The following is a 27918-nucleotide window of genomic DNA, read 5'->3' as shown; positions in this document are numbered from 1 at the left end:
TGAGTCTTGCTAATACCAGTAGGAGCATACGTAGATTCTAGGAAAATTGCATCAAGTAGTGTCAGCATTATTTTGTCAACCACTCATAATTTGCTTTTGAAATGGACAAATTCAAGTAGGGTTTTTCATTGTCCAAATCAATCTCTTGTTACTAGTGAGTTCTTGCATACCTGGTTGTGTTCTGAAGAAGTCCAGGCCTATTCCAGTACACTACAAAATCTGACATAAAAGTTGAGGCTGCTTATTTCACTCTGTCAAAATGATTATTCAGTTTGTTGCAAAGTCCGCTTTTTGGTGAAAATAGTAATTATAAATTCATTCAGTTGAAAATACAATTCTATTGAGACTAAGTCTCAGGAAAAGGGATTAGTAAAATCAGGTTTGACAGTGACATCTGGGCAGGGAGGACCCTAACTCAACAGAAATAGGTTGACAGTTCATTGCTGTCAGCAAAACTGCATCATCCAGTGCTGAAACTGAATTAGCCAATGTTGTTCTTTCACTCAGACTTTGTTTTATATGAGTTGTTGTTTAAATCTGTAGGGTTCTGCTGCTCGAGGGGACCACGAGACAGCCAGTGTTATGAGCTCTACTAGTAACTATTCTGTTCCTCGAAGACTGACAAGTCATCTGGGTACCAAGGTAACCGAAGATTACAAACCACAGGTCGCTAATGCTACATTTTTACTAATACAATAACCTCATTGTTTCTGCCAATAGTACTAATTTTATCTGAACAGTCTTGTCCATACATAGTAATTTTATGAAGTTAAAATTGTAGTATATTTTTTCAACTTTTAAAATATATGCACAAAAATCCTTTTTTTTTCTAACTTGTTGATGATCAGTTAAGAGTTGTTACACTAAGGAATAAGCAATTCCAAGAAGCTACTGAAATATCCAAAAACCTCGTGATGTTGCTTAATAATCAGTGATGAAAATTAACCTTTATAAGAGCACTTCTTTGAATACTTTTGCAGAATCTAAATCCATAAAACAGATGCAGTTGCCAAGAAATTAAACAGACAAAAAACAATTATGTAAGCCCTTCACAGTGTCTGCAGACAGAAGACTGCACTCAAAAATACACATACAGCATGAAAAGAGAGGGCAAAAAAGGGTAAATGCGTGAGCCACTGGATCTCATGCTGCCTCTGGAAGCAGTGGCAGTATGGATGTTGTGGGTGCTGGGCCGAGCACAGTCCTCTGGGAAGCTGGACCTATTAATTTTGCATATTATTAATGATTTTGGGCCTTAAAACAGCATTACTATGTTGTCATTTCTGTCCTACACTGTATGCACATCCTAAATGGAGGTGACATCAGCTGTCTGTCTTTCTGTCTGTGAGTTTTCACTGCAAACTGTAGAACTCCCCAAAGTTCCAAACAGTGGGAATGCCCTGAAGGCAGGGAACAGCACTGAGTGTGGAAGGATACAGACAAAGACACAGGTTGAACTGACTGTGCTGTGGAGTAGGAAATGATTAATATTAATGCCTGAGAAGGGAAAGTGGCAGAGATTATAAATGGAGGAATGCATTTACAGGTGCAGGAAGAGATGAGTCTGTGGGCAGTGTGTGCAAACACAGAGAGACTGATGGATTTGTTTGTTTTTCTTGTAATACATGAGCTGCAACTTGGAGGCCTCATTTGGTGGTTTCTTCAGCTTTATTCTCTGGCAAAAACTTTACCTTCCAAATCCAAGTAACACTGCATTATAGCTGCCAGTTGAAATATCTGCAAAGAGATACGCGTAAAGCGGATTAAATTCACTCTCCTTTAAGAATCACAGTGGTTTGTTTAGGTGGTATATTTGGGTGTTCCCAGCCCAGAAAGACAGGATCTCAAAACTGGGTTGCTAGATTGTCATAGAAGTGGTTCCTATTTCAGTGGGTTTTGCCATGTGACCCTACAGTTTCACAGACTGTAGGATTTCTATTACTTCAGCAAAAGTCCATGTTACCAGATTTGCTGATTAGTCTGCCTGCTGCTGTTCATTTATTTTAAAACTCAGTACATGTATTAATCTTCAGGCACATTGGAATTGGCACTGAAGACACCAAACAAAATCATCCATTGATAGGGTAACCAGTGCAAATATCTGATTATTAGTAAGAAACTTGGTTTAATGGTCCAGAGTCTCATTTCTTCCTTAGTTACTATATTCTAGAGAAACACACATGCTGCTACTTTATAATTCCTTTTGATAGTTTCTTTATGTTGTGTTTTGATTTTGAATGTTGCTGTTTATCTTGGCTTTAGGAGTTTGGAGGCTTTTAGGTAGTATCTAAGATCATCCTCTACATCTTATTATTGTACTAAAAGTTGACTAGAAGAATCAAATGTATTTCTTGATGAAAGCTGTTACTGAAGAGTGGAAGTACAAACCAAATACTGTATTGACCACAATACTACACTCAAAATCACTCAAAAATTGTTATTTTTAATGAAAAATTTGGTTACTCCAAGTTAAATGGGTAATGCTGGGTTTTCATGACTTGAGTTAATTTGACAAACACTCAGTATTGTGTATATATACTAAATAAGCATTTATTTGCTTTATTGGTTTTATCCCTGTAAACTTGAAAAAGCATTAACTCTTCAGTTTTGCATTTGCTCTAAATAATCTGGTCCATATAAAAGCCAGTCATCATAAAAAAAAAAATCAGTCCATTTGAAGTATTTTAAAAGAAAACTTTAAAATACATGGATGTCAGTTTTTTAGCACAATGTAGACTAAAAGTTTGTGTAATAATTCTTATCCTTCATCTAGAATAATTGTATTTACTACCACATAGTATAGTTTTTCACTGAAGAACATCTTTAAATAAAGTGTAAGTCATACAGAACATAGTTTTTTAAAGACAGATTTAATTTTAAAGCTACTTTGGTTCCCAGAATGAAGCACTTTCATTATGTGTTTGTTTAATCTTTTTGTACAATGAAAATCTGAAGGTCTTGTAGATTCATACAGTTACACACAGCTACCACCCACTTCCAGACATTTAACCACTAAGTGAAATTTATTAAGATTATGAATGCTGTAGTAGTAATACTATTTAATTATTTTGAAACAGCACAAATTTTTTGCCATGAAATAAGGGGTTCTTTTCATTCAAATTTCATTTCAATTTGATGTGTGCTTTTAAAACGTAACTGTATTTTTAAAATCATTTGACCTGCAGGTGGAAATGGTGTATTCATTGTTATCAATGCTTGGTACTCATGATAAAGATGACATGTCAAGAACATTGCTGGCAATGTCTAGCTCCCAGGACAGCTGCATAGCCATGCGTCAGTCTGGATGTCTTCCTCTCCTCATCCAGCTTTTACATGGCAACGATAAGGACTCTGTGTTGTTAGGAAACTCCCGTGGTAGTAAAGAGGCCCGAGCCAGAGCCAGCGCAGCACTGCACAACATCATTCACTCCCAGCCCGATGATAAGCGAGGCAGACGGGAAATCCGTGTGCTCCATCTCTTGGAGCAGATCCGTGCTTACTGTGAAACGTGTTGGGAATGGCAGGAAGCACATGAACAAGGCATGGACCAAGACAAAAACCCAAGTAGGTTCTGCAAGCCATATAAAAATGTTTCGAGGGTATATTGAAAAGAGTGAATTTACAGAAAGTACAACTTTAATCTGACTTCTTGTTGAATGTATGCAACTTTTCTTATATACATATATGTGTGCGTGGTTTCTTTTTTATTTAAGTTCAGCCAGTGTTAGAAAATAGCATGTGTCACACATATGATACCCTACTTACAAACTTCTTACTTAAATCTTAGACTTTCGTGCTCTCCAGATAGTAATTGCAGTGGTTTATATTTGTAATTTATAAAGTAACACTGAATATATACTCATTCTGTTTTACATTTTAATGGACAAACAATCCCAAATTGCTTTTCATGCAGATGTGTAGAAGATAGCACATTCCATCTGGGAGTAGGGCAGAGAGCACAAATTAAATAGTCTCAATTTATCAATAGAAAATGAACCGTCATTTATAATGTTGTATGTGAGAAATGTAAATTAATAGGATTTTTCTCAGGCAACACTTAGAAAAATAGATTTAACCTTAGAGTTAGCTTAGCTGCTTCTCTGAATTGAGGGCATCTGATGAGTGCAGCCTGTAGGTGTCCCTGGCCAGGTGTGTGACTGAAATCAGGGGCTGTAGGGCTCTGCACGAGCTGTATCAGTACCATTTATGCTTTATCCAGAACTAGCTCACAAAAATGTTAATTTAAAAACTTCTAGGTTATGAAACAAAATGTTTAGTTAACCATTCATAAGGATATAGCACCCAAAGAAACAGCATATTATTTAATGCCACCAGAATTTTTCACCATATTGATTTGTTTCACAAAGGTTATTAATTTTTAAGAGTAATAAGGCAATATTTTTGTACTGCAAGTTGTTTTTCTTACTCAACACATACATTCAGGATTCTCCCTAATTTGTTTTTAAGCATCAAATATATTTATAGCACACACGTTTTTAGTAACATTCTTAACTAACTGTATGTTCATGGATTACCGGGAAGATACAAACCTGACCAAAACTGCAGCTGATTTAAGATTAGACTTGTTCTGGAAAACATATGATCTAGACAAAATCCTTGGAGATGCTAATTGTTACCTGTTTCTGGATCAGTGCCTGCTCCGGTGGATCATCAGATTTGTCCTGCAGTGTGTGTTTTGATGAAACTTTCATTTGATGAAGAACACAGACATGCAATGAATGAGCTTGGTAAGATCAGACATATTTCCCTGACTTCCTTTGAAAAGCTTGCTAGAAACTGTGGCACTCTTTGTGCATGTCACTGCATATATGGCTTTTTTTACTAATAGTTTGAACAATTAGTAACAGTTCATTTGTGTCAGTTGTTGCTCCTAAGTGATGAAAGCAGCTGAAATTAACCACACCATCTCCCAGCAGATAAATTATTATGGCTGTTACAGTTTTTTCTGGCATGAATTGTGAATTTTGGAAGGGTAGTATTATTATGGAAATATTTGCAATTCTACAAGTATTGGACTTGAAATGGAGACTGTTTCCCAGGATGTGAGGTTTTTTCGTTGGTGTTTTAGTGGGATTTTTTCATCCTGCATTGGTTCGTGTTTGACAGCCTGAATTTTTTAGTCCATGCTCAGTTAAATTCCATGCAATTTTAACTATTTGTATACCTTTCTGAGCATTGTGGTTTCCACATGTTTGAGGTTTGTTCTGTACATAAAAATGCAATTTGTTCCTTGGTATATATGTCCTCTACTTACAGTATTAGAATATAGATACTATTTTTTTCTTACTTGAATTTTTTTAAAGGAGGTTTGCAGGCCATTGCTGAACTGCTGCAAGTGGATTGTGAAATGTATGGACTCACAAATGATCACTACAGTGTTACCCTAAGGAGGTATGCTGGCATGGCTCTGACAAACCTGACTTTTGGAGATGTGGCAAACAAGGTGAGAGCAGAACTGTAAATTTGCAGTAATTTCAGTTCATAGCTATATTTGAATTACAGCTCTTAACACAGGTGAGGGACAGGATATTGAGTTTAAGCTCAAGGCAGGAGTTCAAAATACCTCTCATTCGATCCTGTTGCTGACAGAGAGTACCACAAACTGAATGTTACATCAGGCAAGTGTGGTATTGGCTCTCAAATCACTTTTAATTTTTCACTAAAGGCAAGGATTTTCTCTATTGGCCTGATCTTTTAATGAGAACAAGGTTAATATGGCACACAGTGATTATATAGTGCCTGATTCTTTCTGAGGATGTTGAACTAAAATTCATAATTGAGTCAAGTTTCCTGGAGTCGTCAGTTATTTAACAATACTATTACTCTCTATTGAAATATTTCAAACCTCTTCAGACTAGAGCTTGCTTTTAAATCTTTGGAGCATATCTGGATCAAACTGGGCACTACTTCAATCATTGTAAGAGAAAATAGGGTCCCCTAATTTCTGACAAGGATGTTTCTTTCAAAGGCTAGAAAGTTTCAGTAGATTTTTGCCCCAAAGTTTGCCAACCTGTGGATCTTAAAATAACTCCATACAGAAAAGATGTAGCTTTCTGCTCTGGAGGGAAGACATTTCAGGAGTAAATGGAAATGACAGTCTTCAGAGAACTTGGGTTTTGTTCTCTCACTAGGCAGTAGGTAACAACGCATTGCTACCTCACAGGGGTTTTATCTGGTGCAAAGTAAAGAAGGCTTCTAAGGTAGTAAAGTTCCAGATCATGTCCTAAAACTGCTGTAAAAAATACAAAAATGTAGCACAATTTTACCACTTATGTATTGAAACTGATAGCTACACTGAATTTTTGAGTGGTTGTAAACCAAGTATTTGTTGTTGACAACGTATTTACTAAGTTTTTATTGCACTTCAGATATGATTAGCTTAAAATATCAAAACACTGTGGAAAAGCAAGCACCATTCACTTTCTTTTTTCTCCTGATTCCTACCAGGCTACATTATGTTCCATGAAGGGCTGCATGAGAGCTCTTGTAGCCCAGCTGAAATCTGAAAGTGAAGACTTGCAACAGGTAATGCTCTTTTGAGATGAAATACTTCTTTTGTTGTCTTGTCTGCCTTAACTTTGATGTGAAATTTTTCTTGTACTCATTTCATTAAGTACGAAGTAGATTCTTCTTGTAAAAAAATCTTATCTGTGGGGTCATGTTCTGGGGGTTTTTGTGGTTTGGAGTTTTTTAATTATAATGCATGGGCTGTAAATGTTATTTTTATGACCCTGATCTATTAGTGTGTGTTCTAATGGGCTCTGCTGTGTAAGGAAAACAGCTTGAAAATAAAGTCTTTAGGAAGTGCTGAGAGTAATCCTCAGAGCTGAGAGAGAAGAACTGTTGGAACTAGTGTAAAATTACTAAATATTTAATTATAATCAACTTTAATTAATGCATTATATTCAGTTTTTATTAATGCATATTATATACAATGTGGAACAACTCTTTAAAAGGAAACCCCTGTTTTCCTTGCAGTTTGAGTGAATCACCAGATAAAAGAACAATTTTAAGTAAAATTGGCCTTATCTCTTAAAATGCTATTAAAAAAAACTCTCCACTATAGTGACAACCTATCTCTGTCGTACTGCTGCCCAGGACAAGGACATCTTCTGGAGATAATTAATCTGCTTGTAAAAGGCACAGTGTATTTTTAAAAGACTTTAAAGAGCTTTATAAACATCAATCAAAATAATCATACCATTTGAGGCACAGGCAAATGTTAACTGTTCTGTTTTCCATGCAGAAAAGCTAAGGAAAATATTACATAAATCTCTCCCCTGAGATGACGTAACACTAGAACTGACATAAGATTTGAGAAAAAAAATCTATGTTCTCTACTGGTGTGGGAAGCAGAGAACCTGATTTCAAATGTCCATTTTAGGTACCAGCACACAAAAGCCAGTACCTTAACTGAAACGTTAGAGCAGTCTAGCAGACAACACAACACAACAAAATGCAGATGTTAGGAAATTTTAGTTCAGTAACTGAACATGACCACTGTTAATTATTCATAGCATTTGATAAGTCCAGGAGAAAAGTCTGATAACCTGCTAAAGAAATATCTATCTTGAAATATGTTATTCTTCTCTCACATTTTGCAGGTCATTGCAAGTGTGTTGAGGAACTTGTCCTGGCGAGCAGATGTAAACAGTAAAAAGACTCTAAGAGAAGTTGGAAGTGTGAAAGCATTGATGGAATGTGCTTTAGAAGTTAAGAAGGTATCTTCTATAAGTGATTGAAATGAATTTTTGAGAGACTGCTTTTGTTTTACACAGAACACTAATATTGTTTGACAATTTTTAATAACAGCAGCTGGCCAAACAGTTGATGTGGTTCAGGTAATTTGCTTTGAAGGAGAGTTTGATTTAACATAACAGCAGACCACAGTGGAGCAATGGCACCTCAAACCTAGTGTTGATCTGATTTTATTTATGAGGGTTGGCCGCTTTTGCTTTTGAGTTTCATGAACTGTGCTGTTGAAATAGTCTTTTTTATAATTTTATTATTTAATAAAAGCTCTTCCCAGTTAATTAGTAGATATTTACCACTTCTTTGGTGTGTAGGTGGGAGTATATTCCATCACAGAGTGTCCTGCCAACAGGTATTCAAGCCATTTCTATCTTTGTGCCAGCAAAGAAGTATTGTGGCACATATTTCTGAAACTTCTGGGGCAGACAGTACCAAATCCATAGCTGAAGGAAGGAGCAAAGTGAACAAAATATACATGCACTGCTGCCTGCACCCAGCTTACCACCCCAGAGAGCAGAAACTGGAATGCATACAGCTCCTGGAAGCTAACTTAATGTGTTTCTAAGAGCTTCTGGTCTATAGCTGACAACTTCTCTGTTATGTTCCTTTTTTCCTAGGAATCCACCCTGAAAAGCGTTCTGAGTGCCTTATGGAATTTGTCAGCACACTGCACTGGGAACAAAGCTGACATATGTGCTGTTGATGGTGCTCTTGCGTTTCTGGTCAGCACGCTGACGTACCGGAGCCAAACTAACACTTTAGCCATCATAGAAAGTGGAGGAGGAATACTAAGAAATGTTTCTAGCCTAATTGCTACGAATGAGGACCATAGGTAGGTATACTTCTGATGATCTTAACAGTTCCACCTGTATATTTAGTACACAGTTTCTATGAGCTAGCTTTAATACGAATGGTTGTATTAAGCATAGTAATTAAAAACAGTTAATTTGTAGTACATTTGATAAGGCAGGTATTTCACTTACATAACAGGAATATTCCAACATATAATAGCTGCTTCTTGTTAAAAAGCTACTATTGATATTTGTAATAGGATTGCTTAGCATTCAGATGAAAGCTTGTGGAAATATGAGATATTTGCACTGGAGAATTCTTGATTATCCTTTATAAGGGCAAAACTCATTTCTAGAATAATAGGTTTCTGTTTTGCTTTGTCTCTTACTCTTTTGAAATGCCACTTATGGATGTTTGTTTTCAATTACTCAACACCAGGCAAATCCTGCGAGAGAACAGCTGCTTACAAACCTTGTTACAACACTTGAAGTCACACAGTTTGACAATAGTTAGTAATGCATGTGGGACCCTGTGGAATCTCTCTGCTCGAAATGCAAAGGATCAGGAGGCACTGTGGGACATGGGAGCTGTGAGCATGCTGAAAAACCTGATTCACTCCAAACACAAAATGATAGCCATGGGTAGTGCCGCAGCTTTACGGAACCTCATGGCAAACAGGCCAGCAAAGTACAAGGATGCCAACATTATGTCTCCAGGATCAAGCCTCCCATCTCTCCATGTCAGAAAACAAAAGGCATTGGAAGCAGAATTAGATGCACAGCATTTATCAGAGACTTTTGACAATATTGATAATTTAAGCCCAAAAGCATCTCACCGCAATAAGCAGAGACATAAGCAAACTATATATAGTGAGTATGTCTTGGACACCAACCGCCACGATGATGGGGTGTGCAGGTCAGAGAGCTTTAATGCTGGCAATATGACTGTGCTCTCACCATATGTAAATACCACAGTATTGCCTGGCTCCTCCTCTTCCAGTAGAGGAAGCACAGAAAATTCTCGATCTGAGAAAGACAGGAGTGTTGAAAGGGATCGAACAGTAGGTTTAAATACCTATCATCAAGCTGCAGAGAATACTGGTAATTCCTCTAAGAGAATAGGAATGCAGATTTCTACTGCTGCAGCTCAGATTGCCAAAGTTATGGAAGAAGTAACAAGCATGCACATTCCACAAGAAGAGAGAAGTTCTGGTTCCACTTCTGAAATACACTGTTTGACTGAAGACAGAAATGTCCAGAGGAGATCAGCTTCTGCCCATACTCACTCAAATACATACTTTCCTAAATCTGAGAACTCAAACAGGACATGTCCTGTGCCTTATACAAAAATGGAATACAAAAGAGCTTCAAATGATAGTTTAAATAGTGTCAGCAGCAGTGATGGCTATGGTAAAAGAGGCCAAATGAAACCTTCCATTGAGTCTTACTCTGAAGATGATGAAAGTAAATTCTGTAGTTACGGCCAATACCCAGCTGACTTGGCACATAAGATTCATAGTGCAAATCACATGGATGACAATGATGGAGAACTAGACACTCCTATTAATTACAGTCTTAAATACTCAGATGAGCAGTTAAATTCTGGAAGGCAAAGTCCCTCCCAGAATGAAAGATGGGCAAGGCCTAAGCATACAATAGATGGTGAAATGAAACAAAATGAGCAAAGACAGTCAAGGAACCAAAATACAACCTACCCTGTGTACACTGAAAGTGGAGATGATAAACACATGAAATACCAGACACCTTTTGGTCAGCAGGAGTGCGTTTCTTCGTTTAGATCAAGAGGATCCAGTGGCTCAGAGCAGAACAGAGTAGGCCCAACTCTCGGAATGAATCAGAAAGTAAACCAGTCCTTGTGCCAGGTTGATGATTATGATGATGATAAGCCAACCAACTACAGTGAACGTTATTCTGAGGAGGAACAACATGAAGAGGAAGATAGACCAACTAATTACAGCATAAAGTACAATGAAGAGGAACATCATGTTGATCAGCCTATTGATTATAGTTTAAAATATTCAGCAGAAGTTCCAGCACCCTCTCAGAAGCCATCCTTTACTTTTCCAAAGACTTCTTCAGTGCAACTCAATAAAACTGACCATATTCCCCCAAGCAGTGGGAGCACATCAGCCCCGCCAGCTGGTTCAAAGAGGCAGAACCAGCTTCACCCAAGCTCTGCACAGACCAGAAGTGGCCATGCACAAAAGAATGCCTCCTGTAAGACTCCCTCTATTAATCAGGAAACTATACAAACTTATTGCGTGGAAGATACCCCTATATGTTTTTCAAGGTGTAGCTCTTTGTCATCCTTGTCATCAGCTGAAGATGAGATAGGACGTGAACAATCCACACGTGGCACAGATGCCAATAACACACTACAGATTGCAGAACTGAAGGAAAACAGTGGGGCTCTACCTACAGAAAGTGCAGCAACTGAAATCACATCAACAGCACAACACATCAGAACAAAATCCACTAGACTTCAGACTTCTAGCTTGTCTCCTTCTGATTCCTCTAGACATAAAGCTGTTGAATTTTCTTCAGGTGCCAAATCTCCCTCAAAGAGTGGTGCCCAAACTCCTAAAAGCCCACCAGAACACTATGTACAGGAAACACCACTCATGTTCAGCAGATGTACTTCCGTAAGTTCCCTGGATAGTTTTGAAAGCCGTTCAATTGCTAGTTCAGTTCAAAGTGAGCCTTGCAGTGGAATAGTAAGTGGTATTATAAGTCCCAGTGACCTTCCAGACAGCCCTGGACAAACAATGCCTCCAAGCAGAAGTAAAACACCACCGCCTGCTCAAGGAGTTCAAGTAAAAAGAGAGGTACCTAAAGGAAAAGCACCTACTACAGAAAAGAGAGATCCTGGTCCTAGACAGGCAGCTGTAAATGCAGCTGTTCAAAGGGTTCAGGTACTGCCAGATGCTGATACACTATTACATTTTGCCACAGAAAGCACACCAGATGGGTTTTCTTGCTCTTCTAGCCTGAGCGCTCTGAGCCTTGATGAGCCATTTATACAGAAAGATGCAGAATTAAGGATTATGCCTCCAGTTCATGAAAACGACCATGGAAACGAAACAGAACCTGAACAGTCTGATGATACAAAGGATAATCAGGAAAAGAAAGCAGAGAAGCCAGCTGAAGCAGAAAAGGACATTCTGGATGATTCTGATGATGATATTGAAATACTGGAAGCGTGTATTATTTCTGCAATGCCAACAAAGTCTTCACGTAAAGCCAAAAAGCCTTCTCAAGCATCTGCTCCAAAAATACCTCCTCCTGTAGCCAGAAAGCCCAGCCAGTTGCCAGTTTACAAACTTCTGCCTTCACAAAGCAGATTGCAATCACAAAAGCATGTGACTTTTACACCAGGAGATGATATGCCACGGGTATATTGTGTTGAGGGTACACCAATAAATTTTTCAACAGCTACATCTCTGAGTGACCTGACAATAGAATCCCCCCCAAGTGAGTTGGCCAATGCAGACAATGTGGGTGCGGGAGCAGAGTCAGGGCCGTTTGAAAAGCGGGACACCATTCCTACAGAAGGCAGAAGTACTGATGATTCTCAGAGAGCAAAAAGCTCAGCTGTGACTCCCGCAGGCCTGGATGATGACAAAACAGAAGAGGGTGATATTCTGGCTGAGTGCATTAATTCAGCTATGCCAAAAGGAAAAAGTCACAAACCTTTCAGAGTAAAGAAGATTATGGACCAAATTCAACAAGCATCTTCACCTCTAAGTAATAAAAACCAACCAGAAGTTGAGAAAAAGAAACCAACATCACCAGTAAAGCCTGTTTCCCAAAACAACGAATACAGAGCACGCGTGCGAAAAAGCACAGAGCCTAAAAGCAATGCTAGTAATGAAAGAGCCTATCCAGAGAACAGAGATGCAAAGAAACAGAACCTTAAAAATAGTTCAAGAGATTTTCATGACAAATTGCCAAATAACGAAGAACGTGTAAGAGGAAGCTTTGCATTTGATTCCCCTCATCATTACACACCTATAGAGGGAACTCCATATTGTTTTTCACGGAATGATTCCCTGAGTTCTTTAGATTTTGATGATGATGATGTTGACCTTTCAAGGGAGAAGGCAGAATTGAGAAAAGGAAAAGAAGGAAAGGAAGCAGAAAGTAAAGACTGCTCTAATGCTGAACAGTCTTCAAATCAGCAACCAAGTAACAGGTCACAAGTTTGTCAAAAACACCAAGCAGGGAGAAGCCAGACAAAAACTTTCTGTCAGTCAACTAAAGATATTCCAGACAGAGGAGCAGCTACAGATGAGAAAATGCAGAATTTTGCTATTGAAAACACACCTGTCTGTTTTTCTCGCAATTCGTCTCTTAGCTCCCTCAGCGATATTGATCAAGAAAACAATAACAAAGAAGAGGAACCTGTAAAACATCCTGAGGCTCCCGAGCCACAGGTGGAATCCAACAGACCACAGACTTCTGGTTATGCACCTAAATCATTTCATGTTGAAGATACTCCTGTATGCTTCTCTAGAAACAGCTCTCTGAGTTCTCTTAGCATTGACTCAGAAGATGATCTTCTCCAGGAATGCATTAGTTCTGCTATGCCTAAAAAGAAAAAGCCCTCAAGAGTGAAGTGTGACGGAGAAAAAAATAATTCCAGAAACACAGGTGGTATACTAGCAGAAGATTTAACACTGGATTTGAGAGAGATACAGAAGCCAGATTCAGAACATGGTTTTTCACCTGATTCAGAGAATTTTGACTGGAAAGCTATACAAGAAGGTGCAAATTCTATAGTTAGTAGCTTGCATCAAGCTGCAGCTGCTGCATCATTGTCTAGACAAGCTTCATCAGACTCTGATTCTATCCTTTCATTAAAATCCGGTATTTCTCTAGGGTCACCATTTCATCTTACCCCAGACCAAGAAGAAAAACCTTTCACTAGTAATAAGGGTCCAAGAATTATTAAACCAGGAGAGAAGAGTACACTGGAGTCTAAAAAAGTAGAATCAGAAAGTAGGGGAATCAAAGGAGGGAAGAAAGTGTACAAAAGTATGATCACAGGAAAAGCTCGCTCCAACTCAGAAATTTCAAGTTTGAAGCAACCACAACAGACAAGTGTGCCTTCAATTTCACGTGGTAGAACAATGATCCATATTCCAGGAGTTCGAAATAGTTCTTCAAGTACTAGTCCTGTTTCCAAAAAAGGACCCCCACTCAAAAACATGAACTCCAAGAGTCCCAGTGAAGGCCAAAGTTTGACTAGTTCTCCAAGAGGAGGCAAATCATCAGTGAAACCTGAGCCAGCTCCTGTGACTAGACAGCCATCAGGGTTGAACCAGAGTGGATCAAGTAAAGGACCTTCTAGATCCGGATCTAGAGACTCCACTCCTTCTAGACCTCAACAGCAGCCATTTAGTAGGCCTCTGCAGTCTCCTGGACGAAACTCAATTTCCCCAGGAAGAAATGGTATCAGTCCTCCCAACAAACTGTCACAGTTGCCAAGAACATCATCTCCTAGCACAGCTTCAGCTAAATCCTCCAGTTCAGGTAGAATGTCATACACACCACCAGGCAAGCAGATGAGCCAGCAAAACCTTACAAAGCAAACTGCCTTACCTAAGAGTACCAGTAGCATTCCACGAAGTGAGTCTGCTTCAAAGGGGTTAAACCAAGCTCTCAGCACTGGTGGATCAAACAAAAAGACTGACCTATCCAGAATGTCATCCACAAAGTCTAGTGGAAGTGAATCTGACAGATCTGAGAGACCCGTTCTCGTTCGTCAGTCAACCTTTATCAAAGAAGCTCCAAGCCCAACTCTGAGACGGAAATTAGAAGAGTCAGCTTCATTTGAATCTCTGTCACCTTCCAGGCCAGATTCTCCCACAAGATCGCAACTACAGACCCCAGTTTTAAGTCCATCTCTTCCTGATATGTCTTTAACCACTCATTCACCTTCCCAGAGTAGTGGTTGGCGCAAATTAACCCCCAGTCAGAGCCCTACTATAGAATATGATGGGAGACCAACAAAACGTCATGACATAGCTCGTTCCCATTCTGAGAGTCCATCTAGGTTGCTGATCAATAGATCAGGAACATGGAAGCGTGAGCACAGTAAGCATTCCTCATCACTTCCTCGTGTAAGCACTTGGCGAAGAACTGGAAGTTCCTCCTCAATCCTGTCAGCTTCTTCAGAATCCAGTGAAAAGGCAAAAAGTGAAGATGAAAAGCAACATGGAGGTTCTCTTCCTGGACACAAGCAAAGCAAAGAAAGCCAACCACCAGCAAAAGGTACTTGGAGAAAAATAAAAGAAAATGAAATTCCTCAGATAATGAATGATCCTCAGCATTCTTCTTCGGGTGCCACAGATGGCTCTGATTCCAAAAGCCTCATCTATCAGATGGCTCCAGCTGTCTCTAAGACAGAGGATGTGTGGGTGAGGATAGAGGACTGCCCAATTAACAACCCTCGATCTGGAAGGTCCCCAACTGGAAATACTCCCCCTGTTATTGACAGTGTTTCAGATAAAGGGGGTGTGAATGGTAAAGATCCTAAAGAGATTCAAGAAAAGCAAACCCCAGGGAATGGAGGTGTTCCTGTTCGTACCATTGGCTTAGAAAACCGTCTGAACTCTTTCTTTCAGATAGAGAGTCCAGACAAGAAAGGCACTGAAACAAAGCCTCTGCAGAATAATCCTGTTCCTGCACCAGAAATTAACGAAAGTACTGTAAGTGAGCGTACTCCGTTCAGTTCCAGTAGCTCAAGCAAACACAGCTCCCCCATTGGTGCTGTGGCAGCAAGGGTGACTCCTTTCAACTACAACCCGAGCCGCAGGAAGAGCAGCGTGGACAATAGCTCTGCTCGGCCATCACAGATACCCACACCAGTCAATAACAGCACCAAGAAACGCGACACCAAGTCTGAAAACACTGACTCCAGTGGAACACAAAGCCCTAAACGTCATTCTGGCTCTTACCTGGTAACTTCTGTTTAAGTGTAACAAAAAAAGTAACTAAACTGATGTATTATATACAGCAGCTATTTAGAAACTTTGTTTCAAATGAAACAAAAAAAAATGGGGATTGATTTTTTTTTCCTTTTTTTCCTTTTTTTGTCGTTTTTATTTGTTGTAAATAGCTTTGATTCTTGTTAGATGGTCCTTGTTCTGGAAGCCATATTTGATAGTATACTTCGTCTCCACTGGTGATATTTTGCAGGAATACCTGATTGACCGTTCGGAATAAAATTGCTAATGCAAGTGTATTTGTACAGTATGTTTAACATGTATTCCCATGTTTAACATGCATCCCATCCCATAATCCTTTGAATATTGCTTGTCATTGAAATCACGGAATAGCGCAGATAGAGATGGTGCAGTCACATTTCTTTATCAATAATTTCTAGATTATAGACCAACTAAACTACATCAGGGAAGAATTGGTATTATTTATGCAAAAAAATATACTCATGTTTAGTATTTGTGAGTTCATCTAACCCAATAATTAATCATGTGGCTGTGAAATTCACAGTAATATGGTTTCCGCTGAACAAGCTTTCCTAGCCTGCTTTTCTGCATGAATGGAACTGATGGTTCATTTTATGAAGTAATGATTAACATTTCTGTGGTCACATAATGTGCATAGATAGTTATGGTGTAACAATTTACACTTTCTTTGTGCTCTGAAAAAGAAAAAAAAACAACAAAAAAACAACTGTGTAACTGTAAAACCTTGAACAAAATTATTTTACCTGAATTAGATTTTATCTCAAAGTAGGTAGAATTTTTTTGCTATGCTGTAAGTTGTTGTATATTCTGGTATTTGAGGTGAGATGGCTGCTCTTTTATTAATGAGACGTGGGTGATGTCTCAACAGAGACTAAAATGAACATTTCAGAATAAATTATTACTATATGTAAGTTGTGTGTGTTACTGCTGCATTACATAAAAATACAGGATTTTACTTTGAGGTGTCACCATATAATGTGGTTGTATGCACTTAACACGTAAGGCCTGATCTGGGATAATCCTGCTCCTCCAGTAACTGTTCTTCCTTATCACTGGCAAATGGCTGTAGGATGCTTTTAACATTTGCAGGATCAGGCCCTAGGTCTTCTGTAATATATTTGTAATTGAGACAGTTTCACACATCTCAGGTGCATAACAAGGCTAAAGGCAGGGTATTTCCAGTAGCCACGCAGTATAACTGTTCTCATGACTGCAAGCCTGAAACAATATTGTATCTATACAAATAATATTTGTAAAACAAAACATTTTTTGATTGGGGATATAATGTAGAATGTGAAATAGTGGCTATAAGATGAAATTTTGCTTCTATTTGCGCTCTGTGTGCTTTTTTTTTTAATTTATTTTTTAAAATTATGAAGGGAAAAATATTGCAAGAATCCCATGGCAGTGAGAAACTTGTTACCATAGTAGAAAAATAATTTTATGCAAAACATGACATTTGCTGCCTGGAGCCTTTTTGATGCAAATATAGATTATGCTAGAACAATGCTGAAAAAAACAGATTTGTGCTTTAAAAATATAAATATAGTCTGAATTTAGATGAGAATTACTTCAAAGTAGAACCATGAGAGAACAGAACATTAACCATTCTGTGCATGTTTGAACAAACCATGAAATGGTGTATCAGTTTTTGTTGTATCTCAACTAGACTGTTCTAAAGTTACCATTCTAAATAACTCATGTGTCAGAATGCCCTGATTTCAGGAAGCCCTGAAATAGAGCAATTTATCTTTATGTTAGCTTTAACACAGTTGCAGAGTGTATCACTTCTGTGGCTTTCGTACTTCTGATACTGAAATGAATCAATTGAATTCATTATAAATCATGTGCTGATTTCAGAACACAATCAAGACACTATCAGCAGACAAAAGTCAATTTATATAAAAGCCAATAACAAAAATACCTGTTTGGCAGAAGTGGTTTCTTATTTGCTCTTTTGTTTTTTGCTTCCTGTTAGATTTACTTAGAGACATGCCATGTTCCTGTATCACCTGGTGAACCTGTTAAGAAGCAGCACTCCTCATGTTAGCATTTGAAATATTTTGCATATAATATCTTCATTAAACTTCTAATATGAATATTAGTGTCCTTTCAAAAATTAAATAGAAACAAATTATGTCATGTGTTCAAAGTCAGGACTTCCTACCAGAGTAGAATATGGAACTCCATTCTTGAGTTATGAATGAAAGACCACTTTTTTGTAAATGTTGTGATTTTTTTTTATTATTTTATGCTGGGCTTTTAACAACTAATACAAAAATATACCACATAATCCAGAATAGTTGTTTTAACACCGGCATTACATATTTGTCCTGTCAATTTAAGAATTAAAGGTAAACTTAGTCTCAGAAAAGAAATTCTGGTTTCAGTTCTGTAACTGAAAAATGACTGAAATCAGTTTTTTAATCAGAAGATAAGGCGAAACTATAAATAATTGCGTATTACGTATCAAACACCAGAATGTCTTTGAAAATTGTAGTGGCTTCTTGATATAAACTTGGGGATACTTCATGATCATTATAATTGGAAAGTTTCTCTTAGTATCCTCTTAAGTGAACCTATATTTGTAGCAAAGACAGGCTGGAGAAACTTTCCAACTATAAGGGTAGTGATGCACTAAAATATGCTTCCCATGGGAGTTTTAAATTTCCGTTATAGAAGTTTTAAGAAGAGGTTTATGAAACATCTCATAGGGATGGACTGTAGTATATTTCATATTGCCTGTGTGCAGAGATGGGTGATCTTTTGAAATCTCTTCCAGATCTACATTTCTCTGATTCTTTATCTAAAATACTTAGTATCCACTAAGAGCCTTTCAGAATATTTAAAGACATCCATGATGTTTGATTTATGATGGGGATATAAAGTTATATTCTATAAGCTTAACTAAAAACAGATCCCAGAAACATAAAATCAAAAACATGAAAAATAGTTGCAATAAGTATATTTGGTCTTGGATTTTGTTAACAATGTCTAGATTCATGATAGTCAGATTTGATTTATGCTGCTTAAGATAACCTCTCCTTCCTTGGTTTCATTTGTATGAAGTTGCCACAGCAGGTAAGAGGACATTATTTATGTTAAGGCAAAACAAAGAATAGCAAGGAGCTAAGGAAACCAAGACTCAATTTACTGTTCTTCTGGGATGCACTGCCTTTCTTAATACCAATTTTGGTAGAACTTTTTGTGACATGTGCTCAGACCTTTATTTGTCCTTGAATTAACTTATCATATCTAGTGCATACCGAACACTTGTACTTAAAAATCAGTTTATACTGAAAAAATAACTCATAAAGCTCATTTCAGACTGTCTTATAGCTTTGTCTTCTTGATGTGAAAAGTGGAGATCTGACCTCCCCACAGTTTGTAATTAGTTCACTTTTTTAAATGTACTCCCATTTTAGTTCCTTGCAGTGTGCCACAGTTAAGGTTACTGCTCAATTTCTCTGAAAGCTCTTCTGACTAAATACTGCAATCTTTAAAGGGGAACTAATCTATTTCTATTTTTCATGTGCTGTTCTCTGTGGAGCATATTTTCCCCTGAAAGATTAAAGATAATGTTCACAACTCTGTCAGATGTGACAGCTTAAAAATTAAAAAGCCTTACTGCAGTTTCCTGATGAGATTGGAATATTGTTTCAAGCAGGATTTTGCTGCAGAATACAAGTATAGTTTATGCTATAAATGTCAGTAAGCTGCAGTATTCTTCATACATTTACTAATACCTTTGATGGCTTTTGGAAGTTAGCTGCTGTATCTTTTTTGGTAAAGGAGGAGGGAGAGAAAAGGGACAATTTCAGAGAGAGTCATGTCCTAGGGATGCACTTTCCTTCCTTCCTCAGTAAATTATGTAAGCTGCACCAGAGAGAGAACAGCTTGTGCTGTTTAATTAATTAATTTATTTAATTAATGAGGTTTTATTTTGAAGTATACCAGTAGACCACAAAACTGCAGAACCTTTGTTTGATAACTTGAAAACTGAATTATTTCATGTCTACTTTGGAGTACTTCATAGCTGTCCATCCACTTGCTCCCCTTAGCAAAGTTGACATTACCAATAAGAAAAAAAGCTGTATTAGCTTCTCCTTTCTTCTAAAGGATAAAGATCCATACTATTTCTAGATTTGAAAAAATGGCATGTGCTGTTGAAAGAAGTTTTCTTCTCCATTCCATGCTCCTGGCTGTGAATCCCGGCTCTTGTGTGACCTTTCAGTGGACTTGCTCACCTCTTACTACTCCAGTGATGGGGGTAGTAGGATTAGTGCTGCATTACTGTGCTGGATTTGCTCAGTGTATAGTTGGATAAGCACCACCTGAACCAGCAAAAAGGAAAATAAAACAGCTAGGGCTGGTTGAAAGAGGTTGGGATAGTTTCTTTTATGGGTTGTCATTGGATCGAGCCATTACAGGCAATTTTAAGCCAATATGCCAAGTTTCAGACCTTCACTGTTTTGACACAGCAAAGTAAATTAAAGTTGGATTTTTTTTGTTGTTTTTTAAACGATGAATTTTTGCCTAATGGCCTCTAGTGCTTTGCATTTAAATACCTTATGTTCAGGTAATATCCTGGAAATCCTGACAACTAACTTCAGAAGTATTACATCAGTGTATAGATGTGGAAAAGGTATATTTCATCAAAAATACCCCCTCAAAAGAAAAGTTACACATGTAAACTTCTGGGAGACAGTTTTTAGATTTGCAATATTCAATGCAGCAAATCCTTCCAGTAAAAATATTTCTTGCAATTACTTGTTTTCTAGAAGAGGCTTGAAGAAGGAGATAACATCTCCCATTCTTAATGAGGTCAGTATTGTAGGGATGATGTGGAACATGTTTAGGTGGACTCTTCTGACAAGCTCTTCTACTGTTACTAGGTGCCTGCCAAACTGTCTTTTCTCATCTAGCTTTCATGAAATAGTATGAACAGCCATAAGAGCATCACTAATAATCGCGTGTAGACTTCCACCTAAAGATAACTTCATACATCTACTGTAATGCCTTGCAAAGTTGGATTCACCTGTGTGACAGCTTTGTTCTTGATGAGATGTGTGATTTGGATGAAGCTGTGAATCAGAAGTGAAATGTCAGTTAATGTAAAGCATGACTTTCTCCACATGTTTAAAACTCCAAGGACCTTTTTGATACCAAATTTACCCAAGTGTATTCACTCTCTGGTTCCACAGCCATCTCCTTTGCACTTTTACATTTAACCAGAAGAGATGCCCACTTCTAATTTCATTTCAGACCACATGTAGAAATAAGATTCCTGCATCATGTTTCCTATGTGCAGAATAACAGTTTGTATCTGTAAATGTGTTTATAGAGAATGTTACGTAGCTAAGGTTGAGTTTTTAGTCAGAATGGTAAGTTAACTGCTTACGTGCTGTGTTTGGTTACATATTGGAAGTGCAAGGGAATTAGGTGTGGTGCAGAAGAGCTTTAAGAGTTTACAACATAATTAATGCAGGTGTCTTGTGGTGCCAAGATGAATTTTCTGCTGTCAAGTTTCAGTTTACCAGATGTGCTGTTTACTTACTTAAGATTGAGTATCGCCTCCCTAAAACAGTTTTGCAAATTACCTTTCTTAGGAAATGTCACATAGTTACACACTTAACATTTGTGAATTTCTGCCACTTCAGGATTTAAAGAAATTATTCCAATTCTGCTGTTTGGGAAAACATCCTGTGCTTGAGTGGCTGTAGAATTGCAATTAGGATATCAGGAAGATGTAGAGGGAGCTGGTTCACTCAGTAAAATGCACTTCGGTCCAGAGCTCAAGCCATATATGCAAACAGTATAGCTAATGCCATACTTTTTGGTGGGATCTAACATGAATAAAGCTTCTGCTGGTTCTCTGCAAGTAAATTGTCATCCTGTGAGATCAGATGAATTCTCCCACCTGTAAATGTTGTTTCTCTTGAACAAACTCAGCCCACAATTATCTTTCCTTCAGTTTTGTTGTTTGCTTCTGCCTGAGATGCATTACTGTTTATATCCTAACTCTGTAATTAATTCTTTCTTCAATTATTCTAATGTATTTTGTTTCACAGTATACTTATTCTGAATTTAGTCTTGCTATGCATAATTTATTTATTACTTGCAGTGTTATATAAAATTTCCTCCTGATTGCACCTTGTCAGAGTGGAATTCTTTTCTTGGTTACTACTGAAAGTTAGGTGTTTGTCCACGGAATTGGAAATATTATTTCATTTTAAAGGGAATTTGTTGGTGAAGACAGTTCAATTATACAGTATATGATAACAAGTGTTCTAAAAAATCCCATGCATTTTCATTTTAGTGATAATCACATTTCAGATAAATAAGTGGAAAAATGAAGCTTGAAGACCTGGTTCACCAGGAGAGCTCTCTCTCTTCCGTGTTTCACCTTCGAAGGAACAGCTCAAGACAAAATCTAGTTCTGACAAAATGTAATTCCATAATCTCTCTGTTACTTACAAAAGTTTCAAAAGAAGGTTTATTTCAATAGCACAGTAGAGGCTATATTACAAAGTCTTTCCTATAATGAATGAATTCTTTAGACCCTGATAAGACTATTAAGGGATTAATTCCCAACACACATGCATATTTATATTTATATTTTTATATATTTATATTTATATTTATATTTACATACATATTTTACACTCCTCTATTCATTTTAGATTTTGACAAACACATTCAAACTAAGAGAAGGGCACTGTTGCTGATTATTAAGATCCCTTGTTTTCTAATAGTTGTATCCCTCTTCATATTGAGTTCTAATTTGAGGACTGATTAGCTGGTTTCTTAATTTGAAGTTGTTACAGAAAAAAATGCACTTATGTCTTGGTTTATATGCAGAAACAGAAATTGCCTTGCTATAAATTTAAATGTTTTATTAAGAATAATAATTTAAAATAGCATTATAACTACCACCTGCAATTTAAAGTCAGTAGGGATGATGGAAACAAGATTTTGAGTGATTATTATATTAAATACAAAGGAAGGTAGGCTAAGCCTAATTCTGCCCTTTTTTCCTAACAATGCTCTGTACAAAAAGCACATTACTAGCAGGGAAAGGCTTGTGCATCTTACCTGACTGTTGCTAAGTTCTGTGATGGCACACATTCACACTGGAAGTAACTGTGGAAGAACAGAAAAATAGATGTAAAAATTAAGCCATAATATAAGTTATGAGAAAAGTCCCAATTTCTATTATTTTTGCAGTAGTATATTTTATTATTATTCCATTGTGTGATGAAAACAAATTGGCATCCTTTTTTTTCTTACTACACTGAGCAGCTGAACAACCATGATGGATTATTTGACACTTTTAAGTGTTTTAAGTCTCATTGTTTCACCACAGTTGGCAACCAAGCACTACCCAGCCACTCACCTACTCCCCTTCAGAAAATCAGAAGAGTGAAAGTGAGAGAACTCATAAATTCAGATAAAGACAGTTGAATAAACAGAAAAGGAAGAAAATTATGATCATGATCATGATCATGATCATGATAATAAAAACCATTGAGAATATGTAGAGCAAGTGATACACAGTACAGTTCCTCACCACTTGCTGTCTGATTCCTAGGCAGTCCCAGAGCAGGAGCCTCCGGTTAGCTTTCTCTACAATTGTATTCTCATCATGATGCCAAAAGGTCTGGAATATCCCATTAGCTGGTTTATATGTGCCCTCTCCATTTCTTGTGCTCCTCAGCACTCTTCATGGCAGAAATGAAAAAAAGCATGAAGAAACTGAAAAGTCCTTGTCTTCAAATAGGCACTACTCTAGCAACAAAAACATCAATGCGTTTCCAACCTTCTCATACTAAATTGAAAACACAGCACTATACTATTTACTAGAAAGAAAATTAACTATCCCAGCCAAAAAGAGAACATAGATCATTTGGACTTCTAAGAAGTGAAAATCCAGCTTAAGTGAATGCCACAAATTCAGTGCAAATACTGTATTATTGGGTCACATAGATGACTAATGGTTTCTTTTTATCTTGGAAGCTGACTGTACACAACTGTGACTTTACACAGCTGTCAGCTGCTTCACAAGGCTAAAACAGAAAGACAAAGAATGGGTGTAAAACTGAGCTCTGTAGTTAAGAGATACAGTCTTTGCAATCAGAAGGGATGAGAGATGGGTAGAAATCCATATTTTTCCACTTTGCCAGTTCCCTTGTGGCCAGCTAATAAGGATTTGGATAGAATGTTGGCAATGTGGTGCCCAACATTCTCCCCAGTATCTCAGTGAAACACTGTCTACATTGTCTGCTGTACTTCCTGCATTAATTCATGCAAGTCAAGGCTTGGGTCTACATGACATAATCCAAAAGATTTAGCTCCAAACACTGTACAAGTTAGGCTGGCTGTTTAAGGCCACTTGTCAGTTTCTCTTGCGCTTCAGCACTTACACAGATTGAAACATTTAAGCCTTGAGTGGCTTTAGAACATCCCACATGCCTTAAATAAGCTATTGACGTTGTTTGTAGTCCTCTACCATTGAGATGAACAGCAGTGGTGCTTCTGCTGATTCATAAAGAATGCTGTGTTGGTGTTTTCTGTAGGATGGGCATGAAGTAGTGTCTCTTCATGTAGTGCCCCTACTTAAGTAGCAGACAGGGTTTTGGATTGTTAAAACTGAAAGGTACTCTATGGATTTAAAATCATAGAATCACAGAATTGCTTGAGTAGGAAAGGGACCTTAAAAATCATCCAGTTCCAAACCCCCTGCCATGAGTAGGGACAGCTCTTTCTTTGGCAAAATGGCATATACAGTATTTTTAAAGTGGCGCATTCTGAGATTAGTGTGGTTAACTCTGTGTGTTTAAGTTTCATGGTAAGTAAATACCAGTTTTATGAAACTAAATGAAAGACACGATCATTTTCTGTCTATGCTGTTGAAAATTCACTGTTGGACAGACCTAGTTCACACCTGTCCATTACTTCCAACTTGAGTCATGATTTGTGAAGCATTTTTCACAATGCAAGTTGGGAATTTTTCCCAGCCCTTGTATTTTTCTTAATATCTTTTTGGAATACTCATTTACACAGACTGTGAGGAAAATCCTTCTCATCTTGCCCCCTTCCCTTCAGTGACCATTGAACAAATCAAGATTTCCCTCTAAATCCCCATTATCTGCATTCCACTACAGAACTGTTCCACCAATCCAGTTGAAAATCTACCCTCTCCTGAATAATTAGTCCTATTATTATATAGGTATTTCTAGCATGTTTAGATGATGCAGTGTAGCCTCAAGGAGAAGAAACTGATCATGCATGGTAGGTCTGAATAAGCAGGTCTATGTGACACTTCCAGTAAAACACAGGAGCTGGGTCACCTCAAATCATCTCCATTTTTTTTGGCTCCCAATTCCAGTTAGGGCATCTTCATTTACCCCAAGTGAATTTCAGCAATTTATCACAGCCACTTTAAATTTCCATTTCATATTTGTACAGGGCTCTTGTTGCTGGGTTTGTTTGGGAATGGGTTTTCTTTGGGGTTTGAGGGGGTTTTTTGTTTTGTTTTCGTTGAGGATTTTTTGGTTATTTTTCTTCCCAAAAACCATTAACAGTAAAAAATAGAGTCTCAGTAGGGACACCTGACTTGCTGGTGACAGTGTTTACAGAGAGGGAATTCTCTGCCTTAGGTGCTTGTAATGTAACTCTCATTCCCTGCCCCTTCCCCTTCCACTGCTGTGGCAGCAGATGGAAAAACCTCACCAAGTTATAGACAGCTTTCCAAGACCTGTATCCCTGCTACTATCCAAAGGGATTACTTGCAAGTTTAATGCTTTCCTGCAGATGTGTACAAGTCCTATCCTCACCAGCAATTGCACCTTCTCTTCAAACTGCTTTAAATTTTCTAAAAGCTGTCAGGTGTTAAGTGCTTCATTCCTCTTCTGAGTCCAGGGCCAGCAGATACTCAGGAAGTGCATGCAGGTACAGCATGCCTGAGCTGGAATGCTTTGTGACCTACTTCTGTCTCTGAATTCCTCAGGCTGGAAATATGCAGAATTCAACTTTGAAATGTATTTCTTATGGCACTTGAACAAATGCAGGGATTGGATGCCATATACTCAATGAAGTCATTCTACAGGGATGATGGGGATTAAACTGACATGTCTCTACTCACTGCTTCATTTTAGGCAAAGTGGTTTCAAGATGTTGTGAATTCTAACACCTATAAAGGAGATTGGTAAGTAATAAGATCTGCAGGAAGAAAAAAAAACATGCTTTTCCTGTGTAGTCACTTATGTTCACCGCATGATCCAGTCTGTAATTCCACAAACTCCATTTCTGACAATTTTTGAATTATTTTTCCATCTCAAAAAGGTGTGGAAAATAATTTTTGTCTTCATACCCTTTGTGTTTCACAAATACCGATACAGGCAATGTATCTTCTGTAACACTAAATTGAAATATCATTTTACAAGATAAGCCATTAATATATTGGTATTAAAAAGCTACATTAATTCAAAGAAAAAATAGTAACATGCAACTGTCAAATAAAATAACATTAAACGAATATACAAAACCTTTCTCAGTGCCCTGAATTATGTATGGAGTGACTGAGAGCAATCATAATATGCAGTTGGTACTCACAAACTGCAGCTGTGTTCACTGCCTTTAACAGACTGTCAGAGCAGTGTTTCTCAAGCTGATGCACCAGAAATTGCTTTATAAACTGAGACACTAAAACCACTACAGAAATCTAAGGAAGTAGTATGAAGTAAATTTTTATATTTTTTTAAGTTTTAGCCCATTTTTTCAATTTAAAACAATGAAACTGTGATAATGTCAAATAAATATTTCTTAGCATTGCTTCCTAAAATATTAGATTAGCTAGACTGTTCTTTGATTCAAACACTGCTAGAGCACTGTCCTTCAGAGGGAAATTTATGTTTTTACCTTTTTGGTGGGTTCAGACTCGTGTGTCCCAGAAGCAAAGGGCAATGCATATTGTTCAAAACTAAACAGCAGTAAGCTTGGTTGGTAACAAAGTTTAGGATAACCACATTCTGTGCAATGGTCAGGTCATCAACATGTCCTGCACACCTCATGCCTGCACAGAGACAGTGAAAATATTGCAGGCTGGTCAGCCCACAATTCACCTGGACTGAGCGCTAACACCCCTCTCCTCCCACACAGCCCACCTCTGTCTTACAAAAAGCAGGTTACAGCAGTTGACAGAAGCATCTGCCCATGTTGGCTGTTGCACAGATTTAAGCAGTGACAACCTGGACACCAGGAGAACTCCCAAGGTAGTGGCAACTCTCGATGCTTTTTACGTGGTAGGGATCTCAACCAAAAGTAATTTAATAGAAAGACAAATGTGTGCAAGCAATGGAGATTTTAAAAAAGACTGGGCAAAGAAAGAAAAACATGGGAAATTGACTACCAAGCTACTGTTAACAAGATGAGAACATTTTGTTGCTAGGCAACAAAATATCTAAGTAATTATTTGTTATGGATTACCTCTTAGAAAGCTACACTTGACTCTGTATCAGTCAGTTTGATGATAATCTGGAGATAACTCTCCAAAAAACTGTCTTTAGCACTGGACAACTATTGCATCAAAAGCTTCCTTCATAACTGGCACACCTCATTTACATAACCTTGTTTTTCAGCTGAGAAGCTTGTTGAGTCATGTTTGTGAGGTGCTGCCAAGTCACTGAGTTGGTCTCAGACAGCTGCAGTCACATTTCCAAAAGCTGCTTCCTCCTGCTGATGCCACACAGTTGTGCTGTTCACGTTTTCTGCAGTACTTTGTGCAGTGCATTCACTTCTGACAGAATGAGAGCAAAGACAGAAGACAACCTGAATAGACAACAACTTTTTAATCTTAAAATTAAGATGCCACCCTAATTCTTTCTGAAGCTTGTCCATAACTCTTAACTCTTCCAAGTTTTAATGAACGGTACTTGAAGTTCTCCCCTGGGGTATCACTGTGTTGCAATGTGTCTCTGCACCCCCTTCTTCAATATTTCAATGCCAGCTGGATGTGTTGCTGGAGCAGAAAAATAAAGAAACACCACCACAGATAAATACTGAATAGATACCTTCAGTTCTTTGTCATTGTATATAGCTGTTGTATGAAGAGTGTAACAGTGCACCAAATACGACCTGTAAAATTCACAGGGTGACTGAATGGTTGAGGGCTGGCAGGGACCTCTAGGTGCTACCTGGTCCAACCACTGGTCCAGCAGGGCTATCAAGAGCTGGCAGTCCAGGACCATTTCCATTCAGCTTTCTAGTATCTCCAAGGATGGAGATGCTACCATCTCTCTGGGCAACGTGTGCCAGTGCTGGGTCACCCTCACAGGGAAAAGGAG

The 27918-nt window shown here is 37.9% G+C and overlaps 1 protein-coding gene and 1 long non-coding RNA gene across 9 annotated transcripts in view; one reads left to right on the top strand and one right to left on the bottom strand.

Annotated features, from left to right (window-relative positions):
• The window catches only part of APC (APC regulator of Wnt signaling pathway), an 88656-nt gene extending 72171 nt beyond the window's left edge, over window positions 1–16485 (top strand). For 3 of the 5 annotated variants that reach the window (XM_085043494.1, XM_085043496.1, XM_085043493.1), the window contains 8 exons: window positions 544–666; window positions 3186–3564; window positions 4653–4748; window positions 5325–5464; window positions 6469–6546; window positions 7626–7742; window positions 8391–8605; window positions 9004–16485. In XM_085043494.1, the coding sequence (XP_084899620.1) occupies window positions 544–666; window positions 3186–3564; window positions 4653–4748; window positions 5325–5464; window positions 6469–6546; window positions 7626–7742; window positions 8391–8605; window positions 9004–15562 (7707 nt within the window). In that variant the 3' untranslated portion in view covers window positions 15563–16485. The remainder of the gene's footprint in view (window positions 1–543; window positions 667–3185; window positions 3565–4652; window positions 4749–5324; window positions 5465–6468; window positions 6547–7625; window positions 7743–8390; window positions 8606–9003) is intronic. The other 2 variants (XM_085043497.1, XM_085043495.1) reach the window with 1 other exon arrangement.
• LOC146424341 (uncharacterized) lies at window positions 7741–27397 on the bottom strand. 4 transcript variants are annotated; one of them, XR_014847061.1, is made up of 4 exons: window positions 26495–27397; window positions 22670–22717; window positions 17499–17595; window positions 7741–8216 (listed from the first exon to the last, which is right to left on the bottom strand). It is a non-coding gene; the product is annotated as an uncharacterized LOC146424341 (long non-coding RNA). The 4 variants fall into 4 exon arrangements; XR_014847059.1 differs by lacking the exon at window positions 7741–8216 and adding an exon at window positions 23145–23295 and having other exon boundaries at window positions 17494–17595; XR_014847060.1 differs by lacking the exon at window positions 7741–8216 and having other exon boundaries at window positions 17494–17595; window positions 26495–26648; window positions 26751–27397.
• Window positions 27398–27918: the final 521 nt, after the last annotated feature.

The sequence above is a fragment of the Lichenostomus cassidix genome, chromosome Z (assembly GCF_008360975.1).
Source record: "Lichenostomus cassidix isolate B80296 chromosome Z, HeHo_3.0, whole genome shotgun sequence".
Classification (NCBI taxonomy): Eukaryota; Metazoa; Chordata; class Aves; order Passeriformes; family Meliphagidae; genus Lichenostomus; species Lichenostomus cassidix.
The sequence above is the reverse complement of the archived record's forward strand: the minus strand, read 5'-3'. Positions and strand labels throughout refer to the sequence as shown.